This window comes from Anser anser (assembly GCF_964211835.1).
Source record: "Anser anser genome assembly, chromosome: 28".
Taxonomy (NCBI): Eukaryota; Metazoa; Chordata; class Aves; order Anseriformes; family Anatidae; genus Anser; species Anser anser.
In genome coordinates this window covers 1,505,133-1,523,966 of record NC_139749.1, presented here as the reverse complement: position 1 = coordinate 1,523,966, position 18,834 = coordinate 1,505,133, and the positions used below count along the sequence as shown (strand labels likewise).

The window sequence follows — 18,834 nt, the reverse complement described above, 5'->3', positions numbered from 1 at the left end:
TCTTGGGGGGGGGGTCCCGGTTGGGGTGGTCCCGGTTGGGGCGGTCCCGGTTGGGGCGGTCCCGGTTGGGGGGGCCCCGCCCGGCCCCGCCCGGCCCCGCCCGGCCCCGCCGGCTCGGTGCCCCCAGCCCCCCCCGCCGCTGTCTCCGCCCTCCCCGGTGTCCCCGGCGGCGGCGGAGCGGCGCGGGGCGGCCCCGGCACAGCTCCCGGCACCGCCTCCCGCCCGGGGCCGCCCCGCCCGGGCCGCCGCCGCCGCCGGCTCCAGCACCGCGGAGAGCGCGGGCAGCACCGGGGACAGCGCCTGGGCACCGGCACCGGCACCGGCACCGGCACCGGCACCGGGCCGCCCCCATGGCGCTGCTCCGCGTCCTCTGCCTCCTCGCCGCCCTCCGACGTAAGTGCGGCCGGGCACCGGCACCGGCACCGGCACCGGGGGAGGCGGGGAGGGGGCTGCACCGGGCTCCGGGACGCGCCACGGCTCCGCGCAGCGCCGCGGCGCCGGGGGGGGGGGGCTCCGGGCCGACGCCGACCCCCGGCCGGCCCCGCCATGCCGGCGGGAGGGGGCTGCCCCGCGGCACCGGGGGCGGGGCGGGGCGGGGGGGACCCCCCGGTGCTCCTGGCCCTGGGGGCAGCGGCACGGCCCCAGCCCTGCGCCTGCAGCCCTTGCACGCCCACCCCGTTACCCCGCATCCCGCTGCGCTCACCCCGTTTACACGCTCGCCCCACTGCACGCTCGCCCCCATTGCACACTCACCCCGTTTACACCCCCACCCCCTTACACCCCCACCCCATTACATTCACCCCATTTACACCCTCACCCCCATTTACATCCTCACCCCATTACACCCCCACCCCACACAACCCCACCCCATTACACTCACCCCTTACACCCCCACCCCATTACACCCCCCCACCCCATACACCCCCATTACACCCCCACCCTGTACACCCCCACCTGACTGCACTCACCCCATATGCCCCCACCCCATTACACCCCCACCCCGTTACACTCCTCACCCCATACACCCCCATTACACCCCCACCCTATACACCCCCACCCCATTGCACTCACCCCATACACCCCAACCCCGTTACACCCCCACCCCATACACCCCCACCCTATTACAATCACCCCCTTGCACGCACCCCATACACCCCCACCCCATCACACCCCCACCCCATCACACCCCCACCCCATACGCCCCCACCCCATACGCCCCCACACCATACACCCCCACCCCATACGCCCCCACCCCGCGCCCCGCCGCCCGCCTCGCCCCGCAGGCAGCCTGGGCACGGACACGGAGGAGCGGCTGGTCGAGTACCTGCTGGACCCGGCGCGCTACAACAAGCTGATCCGCCCGGCCACCAACGGCTCGCAGCTGGTCACCGTGCAGCTCATGGTGTCGCTGGCGCAGCTCATCAGCGTGGTGAGTGGGGGGGCTCGGCCCCGGCCCCGGCCCCCGCACGGCACCGGGTGACCCCGTAACCGGGCCCCTCTCTCCGCAGCACGAGCGGGAGCAGATCATGACCACCAACGTCTGGCTGACCCAGGTGAGGGACCTCCTGCCCCGGGACCCCCTGCACCGGGACCCCTGAACCAAGACCCCCTGCCCCAGGACCCCTGCCCCGGTACCCCCTGCCCCAGGACCCCCTGCCCCAGGACCCCCTGAACCAGGACCCCCTGCCCCAGGACCCCTTCCCCGCGACCCTCTGCCTCGGGAACCCCTGCCCCGGGACCCCTGAACCAAGACCCCCTGCCCCAGGACCCCCTGCCCCAGGACCCCTGCCCCAGGACTCCTGAACCAGGACCCCCTGCCCCGGGACCCCTGCCCCAGGACCCCCTGCCCCAGGACCCCCTGCCCCAGGACCCCTGCCCCAGGACCCCCTGCCCCAGGACCCCCTGCCCCAGGACTCCTGAACCAGGACCCCCTGCCCCGGGACCCCTGCCCCAGGACCCCCTGCCCCAGGACCCCCTGCCCCAGGACCCTCTGCCCTGGGACCCCTGAACCAGGACCCTGTGAACCAGGGGCCCCTGCACTGGATCCCTGCACCCTGCCCCGGGACCCCCCCCTTGCAGCCTTCCCCCCGGACCTCCGTGCACCCTGATTTAGGACCCCCGTGCCCCCTGCCCTAGGACCCTCCCCATTTCCCTGCCATGGGACCCACACCCCCCCTGCCTGGGGACCCTGTGCCCTTCCCTGGGACCCCCCCGATTAGAAACCCCTGTGCTCCCTGCCCTGGGACCCCCAGCCCCCCCGGATTCCGGACCTCCATGTCCCCTTCCCTTGGACCCCCCTGTGCCCTGGGACCGCCCCCTGTCTCCTGGGACCCCCCCATGCCCCCTGCCTGCGGTGGGGCCGGGCTGAGCGCGGGTGCCGGCAGGAATGGGAGGACTACCGCCTCACCTGGAAGCCGGAGGACTTCGACAACATGAAGAAGGTCCGCCTGCCCTCCAAGCACATCTGGCTGCCTGACGTGGTGCTCTACAACAAGTAGGTGGTTTTTTTTTGGGGGGGAGGGGGCCGTGCACACCCCAACCCTGCCCAGGGCACGGGGTGGTGCCGCTGCACCACTGGGGCAGGGCCAGGGCTGACAGCGCATCCCTTTGCCCTAGCGCCGACGGGATGTACGAGGTGTCCTTCTACTCCAACGCGGTGATCTCCTACGACGGCAGCATCTTCTGGCTGCCGCCAGCCATCTACAAAAGCGCCTGCAAGATCGAGGTGAAGCACTTCCCCTTCGACCAGCAGAACTGCACCATGAAGTTCCGCTCCTGGACCTACGACCGCACGGAGATCGACCTGGTGCTGAAGAGCGAGGTGGCCAGCCTCGACGACTTCACGCCCAGCGGCGAGTGGGACATCGTGGCGCTGCCGGGGCGGCGCAACGAGAACCCCGATGACTCCACCTACGTGGACATCACCTACGACTTCATCATCCGGCGCAAGCCGCTCTTCTACACCATCAACCTCATCATCCCCTGCATCCTCATCACCTCCCTGGCCATCCTCGTCTTCTACCTCCCGTCCGACTGCGGCGAGAAGATGACGCTCTGCATCTCCGTCCTGCTCGCCCTCACCGTCTTCCTCCTGCTCATCTCCAAGATCGTGCCGCCCACCTCGCTGGATGTGCCGCTGGTGGGCAAGTACCTCATGTTCACCATGGTGCTGGTGACCTTCTCCATCGTCACCAGCGTCTGCGTGCTCAACGTGCACCACCGCTCGCCCACCACGCACACCATGCCGCCCTGGGTGCGCACCCTCTTCCTTCACAAGCTCCCGGCGCTGCTCTTCATGAAGCAGCCGCGGCAGAACTGCGCGCGGCAGCGCCTGCGCCAGCGCCGGCACACCCAGGAGTGCGCCGCCGCCACGCTCTTCCTCCGGGCCGGCGCCCACGCCTGCGCCTGCTACGCCAACCCCGGGGCCGCCAAGGCCGAGGGGCTCAATGGCTACCGGGAGCGGCAGGGGCAGGCGCCGGCCCCCCCGGCCCCCTGCGGCTGCGGGTTGGAGGAGGCGGTGGAGGGCGTGCGCTTCATTGCCGACCACATGCGCAGCGAGGACGACGACCAGAGCGTGAGTTGGGGCAGGGCTGTGGGGTGCGCGTGGAGCTACGGGGTGTACGGAGGGCTGGGAGGTGCACGTGGGGCTGTGGGATACAGGCAGGGATATGGGGTGCACATGAGGCTGTGGGGTGCACGCATGACCGTGGGGTGCGTGTGGTGCAGTGTGTGCGTGCTGGTGCCTGGCTGCACCGGGGGAAGGGACGTGCACTCGTGCACACCACCACCAGCAACGTCCCTGCCTAGCCACATCCCTGGGGCTCCTTGCGACCCCGTTCCTGGCCCCAACCCCGCTGCTGCAGCCCCTTCCCCAGGCCCAGCAGGATGCGGCTGCTCCAGCCCTGGATCCCGGGAGGGCTGACCCCATGCAGCCGCCGCAGCAGCACCGTGAGGCTGCAGATTTCAGCGCAGGCAGTCCTGGCTGGGGCTGCTCAACCCCCAGCTCAGCTCAGCGGCAAGCTGAGTTTTCGGGGCTCAGCAGAGGGGCTGCCTCGGCAGGGCCCCGGGGCTGTGCCGCGGGCTGGCAGGCGGCCCCAGGAGCCGCAGTGCTGAGGGTGCAGATTCGGGGCTCTGCAGAGCAGCGAGGAGCTGAGCCCGCGGGGACACGGGCAGCGAGAGCAAAGCTGGTGCGAGGCAGCTCGACCTCGGGGCTGACCGAGTTTCTCCCGGCCCCGTGCAGGTGAGCGAGGACTGGAAGTACGTGGCCATGGTCATCGACCGCCTCTTCTTGTGGATCTTTGTCTTCGTCTGCGTCTTCGGCACCGTCGGCATGTTCCTCCAGCCCCTCTTCCAGAACTATGCCACCAACTCCCTGCTGCAGCTCGGCCAGGGCACCCCCACCTCCAAATAGTGCCGGGGGTCGCCCGCCCTCCCTGCCAGCCCCCAAGTGCCAGGGGACAGCGGGGGACAGCGGGGGACCGTGGGCTCGCTGCCCGTGTCCCACAGCGGAGCCAGGTGGGCAGGTCCTGGGGCTGGGTGCTGGGCTCCAGGCAGCCACGGCAAACCAATAAATACTCACACAGGAGGGGACTGCTTCGTTTGACTTTCATTTCATCCCGCACCGCTCCCCAGAGGTGCTGGCACAGGGCAGGTGAGGGAACGGGATGCGGGCAGGGCTCCCCCCCCCCAAGCCAGGTAAGAGGCTGGGGGGGATGACGCGCTGGAAGAAGAAAACCAAAATTGCCAAGGGTTGGAGCGTAGTGGTGTGAAAACAGCTCCTGGGGAAGCGTCTGACTCCTTCCCACGTCCCCATTTTCGCACTGGGTGCTCCCAGCATCTCCCCTGGCGATGCCCAAACCAGGGTGAGGGGCCCGAGCCCTGCATCCCTCGGGGCTCCCTGGGGCTGCGCTGATGCAGCAGCACCAGGAGGAGGCTGAGGCTGCTCCGGCTCCCCGCGGTGAGCGCACTGGCAGCAGGACGCTATTTTTAGGTCCGACCTGGAGGCATGGAGAGGGCAGCGAGCGCGGCAGTGGTGCCACCATCCCCTGCAAAAACCCAGGCTCAGCCCACTGAAACCAAGAGCAGCCCTGAGACGAGCTGCAGTCGTGCTTTATTTTCATTTTATTTTAAATCGTGCAGAGTTCGAGGCCGAGGGTCGCAGCACGGGGACAACCACCCCAGCTGGTCCTGCTGCAGCAGCGCTTCCCGGGCTGGCACTTGCAGGCAGGAATTGGCCTCATGGGGGAACATTTTAAATTGAGTGTTTTCTATAAATACCACTTATCCTCTGTGCAGCCAGGGAGCAAGGAGCAGACAGTGACCAGCAGCGCGTAGCTCCGGGGGAAGCCGCGCCCCAGAAAGGATTTAAAACCCAGATGTTTCACCCAGCCAGAGAAACCCCCGGCTGCTGGAGTCAGTGCTCTTCAACCCCCTCCTCTCAGGGTGCTCCGTGGTACGTAGGGGGCAAGAGCCCCACTTAACGCAGCGGGCTGGGGGTTTGTCATGCTTTGCCTCACCTTTGGGGTGCAGTTCTGGGGGAGCACAGGCCAGGAGGACAGAGGGAGCAGAGACTCACACGACCCAGTGAGAGCCCAAGGGGGGAGGAGCCCCCATCCCCCAACCACAGCACCCAGAGCTGCCAGCAGGATAACAGAGGGGGCACGCAGACCAGAAGGGGCCCCAGCCCCAAAACCTCTTGGTTAAACTCACACCTGCCAGAGTTTTCTGCAGAAGATTCCTTTTCACATAGCCCCTTCCCCCCTCCAAAAAAGCCCTCAAGCTCTACCCAGGGATCCCCTTTTTCAACCTGCAGCAATTCACACAGCCGTGGAACAGAACCAGTTAACAATACAGAAAATTTATTAAACAGGGAATGTTGTGCTGGCCGTCTTGCAGAGATCAGTTTGTGTCCCAGCCCAGACGGGCTGCCAGTCACCATCCAGAGAGAACAAGAGACATGAAACCAGCCAGCTTCCTCAAAAGAGAGAATTTGCCTCAAAAGCTGCCAGAGGGAGCTGCAGTGCACAGCGTAGTGCTCCAGGTTTGCAGTCCAAGAATTCCTCTGGTTTCTTGTGCCTTCTTTTAAAAAAGAGAAGATGTGAACATAAAAGCAAATAGAGACTGAGCCTGCCCCAGCTTAAAAAAAAATACAACAATTTTCATGCATGTTTTAAAAGAGAAAGGGCAGGATCTCAGAGTAACAGGAACGAAGAGAAGGCAGCCAGGCCTACAGGGGAAACTGCTGCATACTACCGACTCCATTCCAAAAAGGTGGTGGCGAAGGATGGACGCATACACCCATGCTCCCACCTGCGCACTCAGCCACACACCCACAGGGAATCTCGTTATGCATCAAGGAAAGAGAAATTATCTTCCTCTTGGGGTTTGCGGATCCAACTGCCATAGCCCATCTCTTCCAGCACGCTGAAGAAGCACTGCTTAGTTTCTTGGTACGACGTGGCTGCCTCCTTAGCTTCTGAGTACACCAAGAGCTTCTGCAGGTCTTTGCAGTTGTTCTTGGCACATAACTGCTGGAACAGGGCAAACGTTTTCCTCTTCGACACACGAGACACCTCCAGCTTCGGTCTGAGAGAAAAAGGCAGCCATGAAAGACATGACAGAGAGAGAAGCAGGAGCAGGGGACACAGGGAACAACCTCACAATCGGATGCCTGCAAGATCTGGCTCAGTGAGACTGGTGTAGGGCCTGGGCTGGGCAGTGTTTGTTCTGCTTCAAGAGCACTGGCTCGAATCAGTTGGAAATTCTTCTCCCCACACATGATACTGTAACTGCCCTGAGCATACTGGTTCTTCATGGCTGCCCCTCTCTCCCCAAACAGGAAATCAGCAGGAAAGGCTCCTCTTACCCATCTACTTTCCCTTTTGTGCCATCCAAGACTTCAACTTCGCTTTCATCAGCAAGACACCAGTTCACCGAAGACTCCTTCGTCTTGCCCGTCTGCCTTGCAGAGTCGTATACACTGACTCGCCCAACCTGCATTGTCAGAGGTAAAGGAGGGTTTCGTGAGGTGTTAAAATCCCAGCTACCCCGCTGCTGTTCCTTTTGGGAAGTGATCGCGCTAGGGCTGATCTCATCTGGGACAAGCAAAATCTGAGGCGTTTCTGTTCCCTGTAGAGAGGGGCTCAGCTTGTCCCACGTGCTAGGTTCTTACCAAGCTGAAGGCTACAGGGGCAACCCTTGGTCTCCTTTCTCCCAGTAACCCACAGACACTGGGGGAACAACGCGAAGAGGGCTGGTTTACTGGTCACTAGCCTCCTGACCCTGGCTGCAGGCACTCTGCCAGGTGACACCCCTGCAGGGGCCTCAGTGAGGTCCAAGCCCACGGGCAGAGGTGGAAGACAGGAGGGAAATAAAGAGGTGTCAGGGCCACAGTACCTCAGGGTGGTTGATGTGATACGGAGCCTGGAGCTTCTTCTGCAGCACGTCCCCATCTCGCACCATGCGGCAGCAGATTGCACGCGTCAAATGGCCCTGGCTGTACAAGTAACCTGTGAAGATAACACGTGAAGGCATTAGGAAACGGGAAACTGCACAGGTAGCAGACAAGGCAAACACTGAGAACCACAGCACTTCCCACAACCTACAGAAAGCTGGCAGCCACAGGGGTCAGCAAGAGTGACCTCCTCATTGCTACACGTCCCCTAGATGTGTAAGACGAAGATTTATAGACTGCAACATTTATCACCAGACACATCCAGGCAATTTTTGTCTCACCCTCCTAGATCACATGTGCCTTCTAAAAATCGAGAACCCTGGAGAAAAACTCACTCCACCTACTACATAAAATCCACAAACTCCCTTTATGCTTCAAAACAGAACAGCTCTGCCAAGAATGATGTTTCAGTCTGTTACTCCTACAGCCTCCACAAACGAGCTTTTCCACCCCTGTGGGACGGAGGTTATTTGTCAGTGCAGCCCATTTCTAAGCAGCAGGGCAGCACAGCTGTCCCCCAACCCAGAAAGAACCGGTGGGTCTCATACCAAGCGTAACAGAGCTGAGATAAACTGGCTCTATGAAGTGTGACAGCAACGCTCCTTGCAAACCGAGTACATTCCAGCGTAAGATTTTGTCACTGCAGGACATGGTGCGCAGCCTCTCCCCATGCTGGATCCCATCCCAAGTTGGCACAATGTCACTCGACTTCACAGGAATGGTACCTTCCCCTGCACAAGCAAAGAAGAAAGATTTTCTGTAGAGTCAGATATTCAATAAACCTCAAAACCCCATCAACAGCTGTACAGGAAGTTATCTTCTACACACAGGCACTGAACGATCTCTGAAGTCAGCCTGGCTCTGCCATGCAGGGAGCAAACACACTCACCGTTCTCCACCTTGGTCCGCAGCTTGCCTTGCTTGGGGTTCTCAAAGAGAGGCTGATGCTGGGCTTGCCCCACCACGCTTGCCTGATCGCTGCAGGATTTATCAAAGAGTGCCCCGTCCCCACAAGGCGCTGTGCTAGAAAAGAAATGCTCCCCAGGTTAGAACCAGGTTGCAGAAAGCTGCCGAGGCCAGCGGTGCAGCAGCAACACAGGTCATTGCCTGTACAACCCCATACAGACCTGACATAGAGGTGAAAGGTGACATTGCTCTTTATTTTGAGTCTCTTCTTCCCCGCTGGCTCAAAAATGCTCTCTTTTGCAGAAGAAGGATTAGACGGGTCATACTTCATCAGCTCACTATAGAGAAACCTGAAAATAACAGCGGCATACCATCAAAAGGCTGCTTTGCTCCTCTAACAAGGAGTACCTCAGTCCAACCACTGCCACAAACTGAGGACGCTGCTCCTCATCCTGCCACACACGAGAGCAAAGACCAGGAGTCATGGCGGGGAATACCTGGAAGCCAACCTACAGCATTTGACACTCCAGACAAGGCATGAAATAAAGCAGATTTCTTGCAATGCAGAAGACATGTAGTAGAAAATAAGTATTCTGTCAGGTAAGCAGACGGAAGCACTGGAAGGAGAGCGAAAGAAGCCTGGCTGGCTCTGCTCTGTTGCTTGCGTGCATCTGATCCAAGCGTGAAGACGACTTCAAGGTTGGTAACCTAGCACCTTCAGTCAGCACCAAGTTCACATTAACAGTAAACGGCCCCAAAGGCAGCTGAACACAAGCAGAATTGTTAGCACAACCCCACGATCCATTTATAGCGACTGGGTCTTTTATGGCTGCTTCTGTCTGGGAACAGAGAAAAAACCTTGAGGTCTCCAACATGCTGTCAAGGACTAAAGAAAAACTGCAGCTTCACAGAGATTCCTCAAATAAAACCTGTGCAGGCACTTTGCAAGGAGAGGTGGAGCTCACCATTCTCATCTCTGACAGGCTTTGCTGTGCCAAAGCAGCCCAGCAGCCACGACTGTCAAGATTAATAGCAGAGACAGACAGTAAGCAAGAGCGCAACGCTCTGATTTTACAGCTTGCTGGGGAGCAGCCCTCAACACCTTCCAGCACTGAGGAAGACAGATCCTAACAGCAGCAGACAAAGGCTTTACAAAACCAGCTGGCTTCACGGTTCGTACCTGGAAGGGCAGACAACTATAAAAGGCTTGCCCAACTGCATCTCACTTCAGTTTAAGAAAAGAAAAAGCGCCATGCTGAATGTTTATACAAAGACGAGAACAATTGCACTGTTTGGTTTGGGGAAAGCCCCTCCCAACTAATGGAAAAGGATTTCCCACTTCTCAACACGAACATGTTTGACAAATTTTCCTGAAGCTTTCTACACCTGGGCCCAGAAAGGCTGCAGCAGGATCTGGCGGGCAGATTCCCCGGCACTCTGCCTCTGATAGAAAGCTGGGCTCAGACTGAGACCACGTTTTGTGTGCTGGCCAAGCAGCCTCTGCAGGATGCTTCATTTTAAGTACGTCCAAAGCGGCCCTTGGGCTCTTGGCAGGTTTCCAGTTCGGTACTAATTTGGGACCATTCAGGCATGGCCCTTTCTTATCAGAAATAATATCCCTCTGTTTAACAACACATGGGTAAACAGCGGCGTTAAAGGATCACGGCTACCTCCGAAGGAACCATCACGGCTACATCCCTTTAGGATGGGGTGAGCACCTTTTGGCAGGCACCTCTCCCTCTCCTTTGGGTTTCCCCTTGTCTCACCTCACAAAACCTCTTCGAGAAATGATTTCCGCATGACAGTCATTCACAGTCTCCCCCTTCAAGCTCAGTTCTTCTCCTTTCACACATCGATTACCTGAAAAAAAAAAAAAGAAGACACGTCACAAAGTCAACACACAGCTTCACAAAAGAAAACACGTCACAAAGTCAACACACAGCTTCACAGAAGAAGGGAGGGTTTTGAAGGTTTTATCTCACCTGAAGTTTTACTTCTCCGGGCTTCTGAGTAGCAGCACCCTGACTATTAGATCATTATCCTGATCCAGGCAGTTAGGAAAATAAGGGACAAAGTACACGCTACTTTAGGAATAGTGAAAGCTTAAATTGCCACAGTTTTAAGGCAGTGTCCCTTCAAAACCCTCTGCGCTTTTCAACCAACCACTCTGGGTGGAAGCATTGCAGCTAACTAGAAAGGGGACGAAGGTACACAAAGCTGTGAAAAACTGGGGGATCTTGTGCTATACAACGCAGGAATCCACGCTCTGATGGATGCGCACAGACTAGCACAGAGCAATGCAAGCAAAGATTAAGAGCAATACAGCTGAAGGCACAATCACTTTGTTCTCTCTCTCTAACTAAATCACTTGTGACACTACGCAAGCCCCAGCAGCATTTCTTGCCCTCTCTGAAGAAACCTACAGCAATTCCCTAGTCATAGCTGACAGGGAAGAGCAGGGGGTTCAGAGATCAGCTCATGCTGGAAGAAGCTGTCCATACCTGTTCCGATGCTGACCACAACTCCCAGGTCGTTGTTTCCCCTCCGCATGATGATGGCAGCCAGGATCTTCCGCCCAAGCAGGCTGTGCTGGATGCGAGCAGTGAGGGCATTGAAGCGCTGGTGGCTCAGCATGGCCAGCTGATCGTGGAGGGTACTGCCACTTACAGGGAGCTGGAACGGGGACGCAGACCAGGATTGCTAAGAGACCACAAACAGGTTAGTGAACAAAACAGCTCGAGCAGCAGCAGCTAGCCTGAAACACAGCTATCCAAGCAGAAGGCAGGAAGACAGAAAACACAGACCATAGGGAACGCAATTTTGGGCTGAGCACACGGAGAGTATCAAGGGGTGGGTGAGGTTCTTTTGGTTATTTCTGGGGAAATACTCTCCGATGCGCTGAGCTCGGCTTTAAGCGCATCATCAACAGACAGCGGCAAGCTGTCCTCCTGGCAGCGAGCTAAACGGGCTGAGGAGCGGCCTCCTGGGATTGCCGGGGGAACCCCATTGCAAAGGAACAAAACCAATCTTGCCCGTTCCCAGAGACTCAGCCAAGGAAATCTGTTACTGGTTTCGCAGGAATTCCTTCTCTGGCTGCCTGTTGGGAGACTGCACAGTCACCCCGTCTCAAACGGGCACTTGCCTCCTCTAGCACTGCTGACTGCCACATCGTCCCTGATGGATTTTCTATTTACAGACACAGCTGCTACACTCAGCTGTGCAGCTGGGAATGCAGCTTTTAAGACACCACAAAACTCAAGTGTGATTTAAAGAAGCACAGGTTTGGGACAGCCGTCCTGACACAAACAGGGCTTTGTTCTTATCTGATACACGACTTTCTGAGCTGACATAATTTTAAGTGTACTATGAAGGAATGCAGAATGGAATTATTTTAATCACAGAACAAAAATGAGCACGTTCCTGCTTCACCACAGGAGCATATTTCAGCAGCTTGTGGAAGTATCTGAGGATAATGTAGCCCTACAGCAGGCACCATCATGAGGGAAGAGAACGTCTATGCCCTGAGGAAACATCTAACCCATTTTAGGAGAGCATCAGCTTATCTACACCTTCAGAGAACAACGATTTCACAGTTGCTCTTGAAGGCATTTTTCTGCTGGACTGAACAGCACAGGACAGGCAGGGCTAGAAAAGCAGCTCCAGCCTTGGAGGAAGAGGATGTTACCTCTGTGATGTTGATTCCCTCCATGCGCTCAGCCTTCTCCGTTTCCCCGATCAGGACTCGGAGCGCTGCGTCAGCTGCCTCCTGCTTGCCCTGTTTTTTACTGTGTGCAGTTACAGCTGGGAACCAGCGGCCTCCAACCTTCGCCTGATAGACGAACCTGTAAAGACAGCAGTGCACTTCTGAGAACCTCAGAGACCCCTGGATTTCAGTCTGCTTTTATATCTCAGTGTAGAAAAGAGCAGAGAGGAGGTAGCTTATCGTTGTCTGGACACGAGGTTTGGCGGAGGCAGCAGCACGGCCTGTTGCCACCTTTAACTGCATCAGGAACTTTGTCCTGAAGAACGGATAGAGAACACAACAGCAAAAACGCACAGTTTCCTCCCGGAGGGATGCAGCTACTTACTTTGGGTCGTGGGGAGGTCCTGACTGGTCAATGAGTTTGAACTCTGCAGCAAAGCCATTAGAGCGGGCGTACTCCAGCAGGCCGCTGACAGGGTTGACGTTCAGGTATTTGATGAGCTCCCCAACACCCTTCGCTTTTGCTGCCTTGGATTCATCCGGAGCGATGACCTGTGCTCCACAGCCGCGCGTGGACTGCTCACCCTGGGGCGTCACGACAGGCTAGAGCAGAGTTAGACAGGAGAAGGCTGTTAAATACAGAACAGCTGGTATTACTGCAGGACAAAGCAAACCTCTGCTAGAGCCAGAACATGACTTGGTGGGGTGAAATCCAATGGAATACAAAATAAAGGGGAAATAGGACAAACAAAACACTTGGGTCTCATAAAGAAGCTCTTTGTACCTGTTCCGGTGAGACACGTGGCACAGGCTCTCCAGAAAGAATCTTCATGGCAACTTCTGCTGCCATTTGCTTTGCTCCCTTCTTGCTGTTTCCTACCACAGCAGGGAAAATTTGGTCACCCATTTTCACACAGTAGCTGAACCTGACAGGACATTATAGCATACGGAGAGTGTTAAGCATAGATGTTGCAGTCTGTTTATTATCCCCTTCTCCCAGTTCAAATTAAATCCTTCTGCGTTCTCTCTTATTTAAGTCTACCACGATGGCCTCAAACAGTTCAAAATGCCAGTCCGGCACTACCAGGTACAGTACAAGACTAGAAGCTGCTCCTGGTTTGGTAGAACAAACAGCACCCTTTTTCTCTGAGAAAAGGCATTACTTTTGGTCTCTTTCTGGAGGCAGATGTCTTGGAGAAGCCGTTCCCAGACTCCTGGGATAAGAGAAGCACTCAGCTAGGTCAGCGATGACCACGGGAACGTGGGTAGCATGCTGAACAGCAAGGATATTAAAGAAAGGGTTTCTATCCTCCCCAGAGCTGACAACGACATGCCATACCTAGGATCGTGAGGTGGGCCATCCTGAGAGAGCAGCTGGAATTCAATCGTGTTCCCTGATTTTTGTCCGTATTCCATTAATATGCTGATGGGGTGCTTCCCGGGAAGCATGTTCAGTTGAGCTGGCGCAGACGACGACTCTGGCTCCGCATGCAAAGGCTACGGCAAGAAACCAATTTCAGACCAAGCACTGTTTGACCAGACTTACAAATAGAAGACAAGACTCACCAGTTCTGATTCAGAACTGTTGGATGGAAACGGCTCTTCACATTTAATTCCATCGGGCCTTCCGTTCTCTGCTTCTTGCATCAGGACCTTCATAGCATTAGCTGCTGCCTCCTGCTTAGCAAGCTTTTTGCTCCCTGCTTCTGCTGGTGGGAATCGGCGCCCGCTGATCACTGCCTGGAACTTAAATCTTTGAAAGAAAAAAAAAAAACAAGCAAGGTAAACCAAGAGGCAAACCCACGGTATTCTCACAGCAAGCAGTTCCCCTCGGGATTCAAGTGAGAAGGAACAGCTAGCTGCCACGTGCAGAAAGGACAAAAATATCAGGGATGCCAAGAGCTCTGCATCTGGGCCTTGCTTCATAGCATTTCCAGAGCTGTTCACGAGACCTACAGCAGCTCTAGATTTCGTTCTGAAAGTAAAGGATGAATTGTCTCGTTCCACAGTTGCCAAGCCCGAGAAGTGCAACGGCTGTATGCAAATAACAGCTCAGTTACGTCTCCTGCACACGGAGGAAGCTTAAAAGCAGCCTGCAGTTCCATCTGCACCTGGTCATTCCGGGTCATCTGTCCCTCCGGTGTTTTCCCTGACTACCCAAAGTGCTCGTGAACCACGCAGTGCATTCACACCACCTCAGAGAGGTGCTGCCGCACGTAAACCCCTTGCCTTCCGTGTTTTTGTCTCCCTCCTCCTTGTGAGCGCTACACGGCTTTTCTCCTGGCCTCCAGCCCCGTGCAGAGGAAACCTGCTTCCAGAAAAAAGGGGTCAAGTGGGATCTGGAGATGGGTTGTGGGGCTGAATCCATTCAGATCACCCCTTACAAAAAAAGCCTGGGACTCTGTCTTTAGAAATTAGGCCAATTTTCCTGTCTAGCGAGTCTATTGACATACCCCAGCGTGGCACATACGTACTTTTCACCGTCTCACTGGTGCTCAGGAACAGCCACAATTTAGCAAGTGGAGGCAGGACTCCAGAAACTGACTCCACGAACCGTAGCGTCACGCCACGCTCTGCTCGCACGGCATCCACTCTGACCTGCTGCACCACAGGGATGTTCCGAGCGGGTTCACCTCATCTAACCCGAGATATCCATGCCCAAGGGCTTTGTTTGGGGCTCCCTTTATACCACTTCCACAGAGAGAACATCTCGACTGCCTTTGGATAAGTGAGAGGTACCCCCGCAATGCCAGTTTTACTCTCTGTGATCTGAAAGCGATGAAATCCAGGCTGCCTGGGGTTAAATTTTAGCGTTTTGTTGGGTTTTTTTAAGCTGCTACAAGGAATCAGCTAGGCTAATCAGTCCCAAATGAAGTAAACATTAATGAGCAGGCCCTTCAGGACAAGGCTGAGGTGAAGTTGGTTCAGGTTAGCTTAAACAAAGAGCTCAGGGAAGCTAGGAGATCTTCTTACCGTGGCTCGTGAGAGGGCCCGCTCTGCTCCAGCATTTCAAACTCACAGTGCTGGGAGGTGTACTGGGAATATTCGGTAAGGCCACTCACTGGGTTCTTCTCCTGACAAGCCATTAGTTTCTCGACAGGCGTACACGGGAAACCAGCGTCAAACTGGGCGGCGTAACCGGGGGAAGCCTGGGAGTTCATGATGGACTCCGACTCCTCAGGCTGCTTGTTGATAGTGTTCAGATTGTCTGGGATGTCATCCGAAGCCCACCTGCCATTTTCAGAGCTGTCGTAGGTACTGAAGCTAGAGAAGACAGGCTTGGTGTCCTCAGGCACGGCTGCTTCTGTGTCACTGTCACTGCTCTGACCAGTCTGTCCCAGAGGCTGCTGTCCATTCTCTATACTCGATCCTGCCGCCGGCGAAGCTACAGCCACGGTCATCTCCCGGGGATCTGGAGGAACGGAGGAAGATGGCAAACTCGACCCAGGTGTGGGGTCTGCTCTTCTGGTCGCCGCGCTGCCCTTCAGCCGCATCTGCATCCGCTCGCGTTTCCTGTCCGTCAGGGACCACCGCGGAGGGCTCGAGTTTTCCTTGTGGACATCGCCCAGCTTCTCCAGAGCACTGAGAAAGGCGTTAACGTCCTTGGCCTTCGAAAAGCCAATGTTTTTGGCAAGGTTGAGCGCCGTCGTTTCTGCCACTCTGAACAAGTAGTTGCAGATTTTGTCCTTTGTCTCAGCCATCGTGGGGCTGATGTCTCTCGAGCCGGCCGCGCTCCTCTCCCCTGTGCTCTCAGAAGCTGAGGCCGCGCTGCCACCCCCGTGCTCCGGAGGGTTTCTTTCTCTCCCCGCGCTTGGGCTGGCAATCCTCCACAGTGGCGGCGTCTCTTCACCTTTGTGCAGTTTGCCTTCTTTGAGGAGCTTGTACAAAATACGATTGACTTCTTTCTTTCGAGTTTTAAGCTTCCGTGCAAGATCATAAACCGTACAAGTCTTCCCCACCCCAAGCTGCCTGAAGATATTCAGAATTTCCTGTTCATGGTTCTGCCCAGTAAGAGACAGTCGCTGGAAATTCAGACTTATGGTGTCAGAATCTCTCTCTTGGTTCTCCTGACCGTGGTACTGAGGAGGGTGACAATGCGATGAAGTTTCCACCCGCAGGCACTTGTTGGAGAACCTATAGCATCCCGCTCTGCTGCGCCTGGCTTGCCATCTCCCTGCAGGAGCCGGTGCCACAGCCTGCCAGCCTCCAGCGCGCGGTTCCTTGTACGATTGCAGCTCCTGAATTAAACAGACTTCGCTGTCCTGCCCTTCTAGGAACTGCTGTCGTGAAAAGGCGTCCGGGTTAGCTTCCTGTGGGGTATGGGGGCGGTGAAAGAAACCTGGATTAGTGCTGGAGTAGTTAGGTCTTGAACCAGTAAAATACGAGCCTTTGCCTCGAGTGGTGCCTCTGTTCATAGCGCACTGCTGGAGCGCGAGGGGGAACCGGGCTGCCTTCGCAGCGGTATAAGAGAAGCCGTGGGTCACTCGGCGTTCTCCAGTCCTGAACAGGAACCTGCTAGGAGGGGGAAAAACAGGACTTCAGAACCCAGTTACACAGTTACAGGCTCCCAGAAAGTCAGTCCGAAAAGCCTCCCTGCTCCCGAGACACCTGAGGCATCTTCGCCTTGCCAAGCCTCCCTGCTTTCCACGGAGTTTAAATTATTCACGTAGACACAAACGGCAAATTCTGTCTGCCCAGCACAAAAGCCAGCAGTTGGGAATCACAGGTGAAGCTACCCACGAGAAAACAGCTTAAAAAAAAAGAGCGACCCTCTCTTCTTTTGGGGCTGAATTTCAAGCCGGCTGTGCAGAGGCTGGTTGCCTTTTGGCAACGCCTTCTGTCAAAGGCTCACCAGGTGCCTCCAGAACACAAGCAGTTTTCGCTTGGCTGCCCTCAGGGAGGCAAGAATCACAGCTCTGTTGTGCAGAGAAACAGAGGCACGAGGAGGTGAAGCAGCTGACACAGGACAGAGCAGAGCTGCAATGGGCTCAGAGCAGTTTTTAGACTCGTGGCCTGAAGTCTGACACCCTAAATGTACTTTCCCTCCTGGATGTGACCTACAGAGGTAAAGCATCGCACTGCAAGAGGAGTAAAGTGATAACATACAGAGAAATCGGATAGGTGCGCGCTTTCTAACAGTATGAAAGGTATTTTGGGACCGCGGCCCCAATTTCACTCGCATCTCTGACAGCTGGGCCATCCCCCTGCACTACAGGGCATAGGTCTAAGCTTTTTACATGCTTTTTAAAGAAAAGAAACCAAGCACAGGATAAAATCTAGCCCTTCCACCACGGCTGCTTGTGAACCGAGCAGATAAAAACATGCAACCGATACCCTCCTACCTCCTTCTCGGTGACACCCAAGTCACTTATCTTCACCTACGTGGCTAAGACTTTCCTTAGAAAACTAACTTCATGAAGAAAGTTCCCTTCCTTCGTAAAGAGGGCTTTGTGAGAGTTCTGCAGCCACGTGGTGCGAGCTTTGATGGGTGAAACATAGGAGCTGGCAGTTACACGGTGAAAAGGAGAGAAGGAGGTGGGCTGTGTGCGGGGTAATTCATTCCTAAAGTCACCTAAACGGCAGAGTAACAGCAAAATGCGCAGAACCAAGTACGGCCCAAGGTCGCCGAGAGCTTCACTCTTTAAACAGGGAGGTCAACAACCCCTGCCTGCACCCAGGCACCACCACATGGGCTTATTCCACTCCCCGGGAACAACACGGGCTCCACGGGAGGCGAGCCCTGTGCTGAAGGCAGGGCTGGCAGGAAGGCAGAGGGGGGTTAAAGGTTTATCCCCACGCTGAAGGCTCTTACCTCGCTCCTGTCCATAAGCTCCTGCACACGCCACTTACTCTGTCAGCAAGAGCAGCACACGCGAGGCCCGACCGGGCAGAGCGCAGGTGGCACCGGGTCCCACCGGGCACCCCCGCAAGATGGCCGCGAGCTCCCTTTCGGTTTCGGTTCCCGCACCCTCCCCGCCCTGCCGGGGGCGGGCAGCGCCGAGGCTCGGCCCCGTGCCCGGGACGGCGGCGGGGAAAGGACGCGGGGGGGGGGCCGCAGGCAGGGCCCGGGGCTGGGCAGCGATCGGGGAGCGGCTCCCGGCGGGAGCCTCGGCCCGGCCGTCAGCACCGGGGCTCCCCCGGTTGTACCGGCGGCTGCGGGACCCCCGGCCCCTGACGGCCGCCGCTCCGCGGGGGGATTCCCCTTGGAACTCGGGACGGCTCCGTGTCCGCCGCGTGCGGCCTCCGGGACACCGGGAGGGTGAACGGGGGGGGGGGGGGGGGAGCCCGGGGCCTCGGGCAGCCCCGGGCCGCACCGGGCAGCTCACGGGGCAGCACGGCCCGACTCCCCGAGCCCCCCCAGCCCCGGGACTCCCGGTGCCGAGCCCCTCCCCCCGCGCCCCCTTACCCCCTCCGCCGCCGTTGGCGCCGCGGCGGGCGCACGGTGATGACGCCACCGAGCCCCGCCTGCGCCTGCGCGGAGCGCCCCGAGGCCGCGCGGCCGCCATCTTGCTTCAGGGCACAGCGCTTCAGGGCCCGCTTTCGGGCAGGGCAACGCATCGCCGCGGCGTGGCCGGGGCCCGGGCACGACACCCGAGGGCTCGGCCGTGCCGCTCCGCCGGGGGGGTGGAGCGCTGCGGGGGTACCTCGCGGCGGGGGGCGGCGGCGGCGGCGGCGGCGGCTTCATCCCGGGGAGCCGCGGGAGCGGCCGCCTCAGGCCTGGGCCCGCACGTGCCCGGCACGGCGCATGCGCCACAGCCCCGCCGCTGGGCCG

At 57.8% G+C, this 18,834-nt stretch overlaps 2 protein-coding genes across 7 annotated transcripts; one reads left to right on the top strand and one right to left on the bottom strand.

Moving 5' to 3' along the window:
* The first annotated feature begins 179 nt into the window (after window positions 1-179).
* Window positions 180-4,585, top strand: CHRNB2 (cholinergic receptor nicotinic beta 2 subunit). Its single transcript, XM_083813650.1, has 6 exons — window positions 180-393; window positions 1,284-1,429; window positions 1,509-1,553; window positions 2,385-2,494; window positions 2,617-3,574; window positions 4,241-4,585. The coding sequence occupies exons 1-6, from the start codon at window positions 351-353 to the stop codon at window positions 4,409-4,411; spliced, it is 1,473 nt and encodes a 490-aa protein (XP_083669776.1). The 5' UTR covers window positions 180-350; the 3' UTR covers window positions 4,412-4,585.
* A 1,256-nt stretch (window positions 4,586-5,841) lies between these two features.
* ADAR (adenosine deaminase RNA specific) lies at window positions 5,842-18,797 on the bottom strand. Of its 6 annotated transcripts, none has more exons than XM_083813625.1 (15): window positions 18,469-18,797; window positions 15,036-16,577; window positions 13,629-13,815; window positions 13,402-13,559; window positions 12,847-12,988; window positions 12,448-12,665; window positions 12,045-12,201; window positions 10,861-11,059; window positions 10,126-10,219; window positions 8,581-8,709; window positions 8,343-8,476; window positions 8,002-8,184; window positions 7,396-7,508; window positions 6,866-6,993; window positions 5,842-6,585 (listed from the first exon to the last, which is right to left on the bottom strand). In XM_083813625.1, exons 1-15 carry the CDS (start codon window positions 18,618-18,620, stop codon window positions 6,345-6,347), a joined length of 3,777 nt encoding a protein of 1,258 aa, XP_083669751.1. In that variant the 5' UTR covers window positions 18,621-18,797; the 3' UTR covers window positions 5,842-6,344. The 6 variants fall into 6 exon arrangements, with proteins under 6 accessions (XP_083669751.1, XP_083669754.1, XP_083669753.1 ...); XM_083813628.1 differs by having other exon boundaries at window positions 10,861-11,032; window positions 15,036-16,574; window positions 18,469-18,792; XM_083813627.1 differs by having other exon boundaries at window positions 10,861-11,032; window positions 18,469-18,790.
* Window positions 18,798-18,834: the final 37 nt, after the last annotated feature.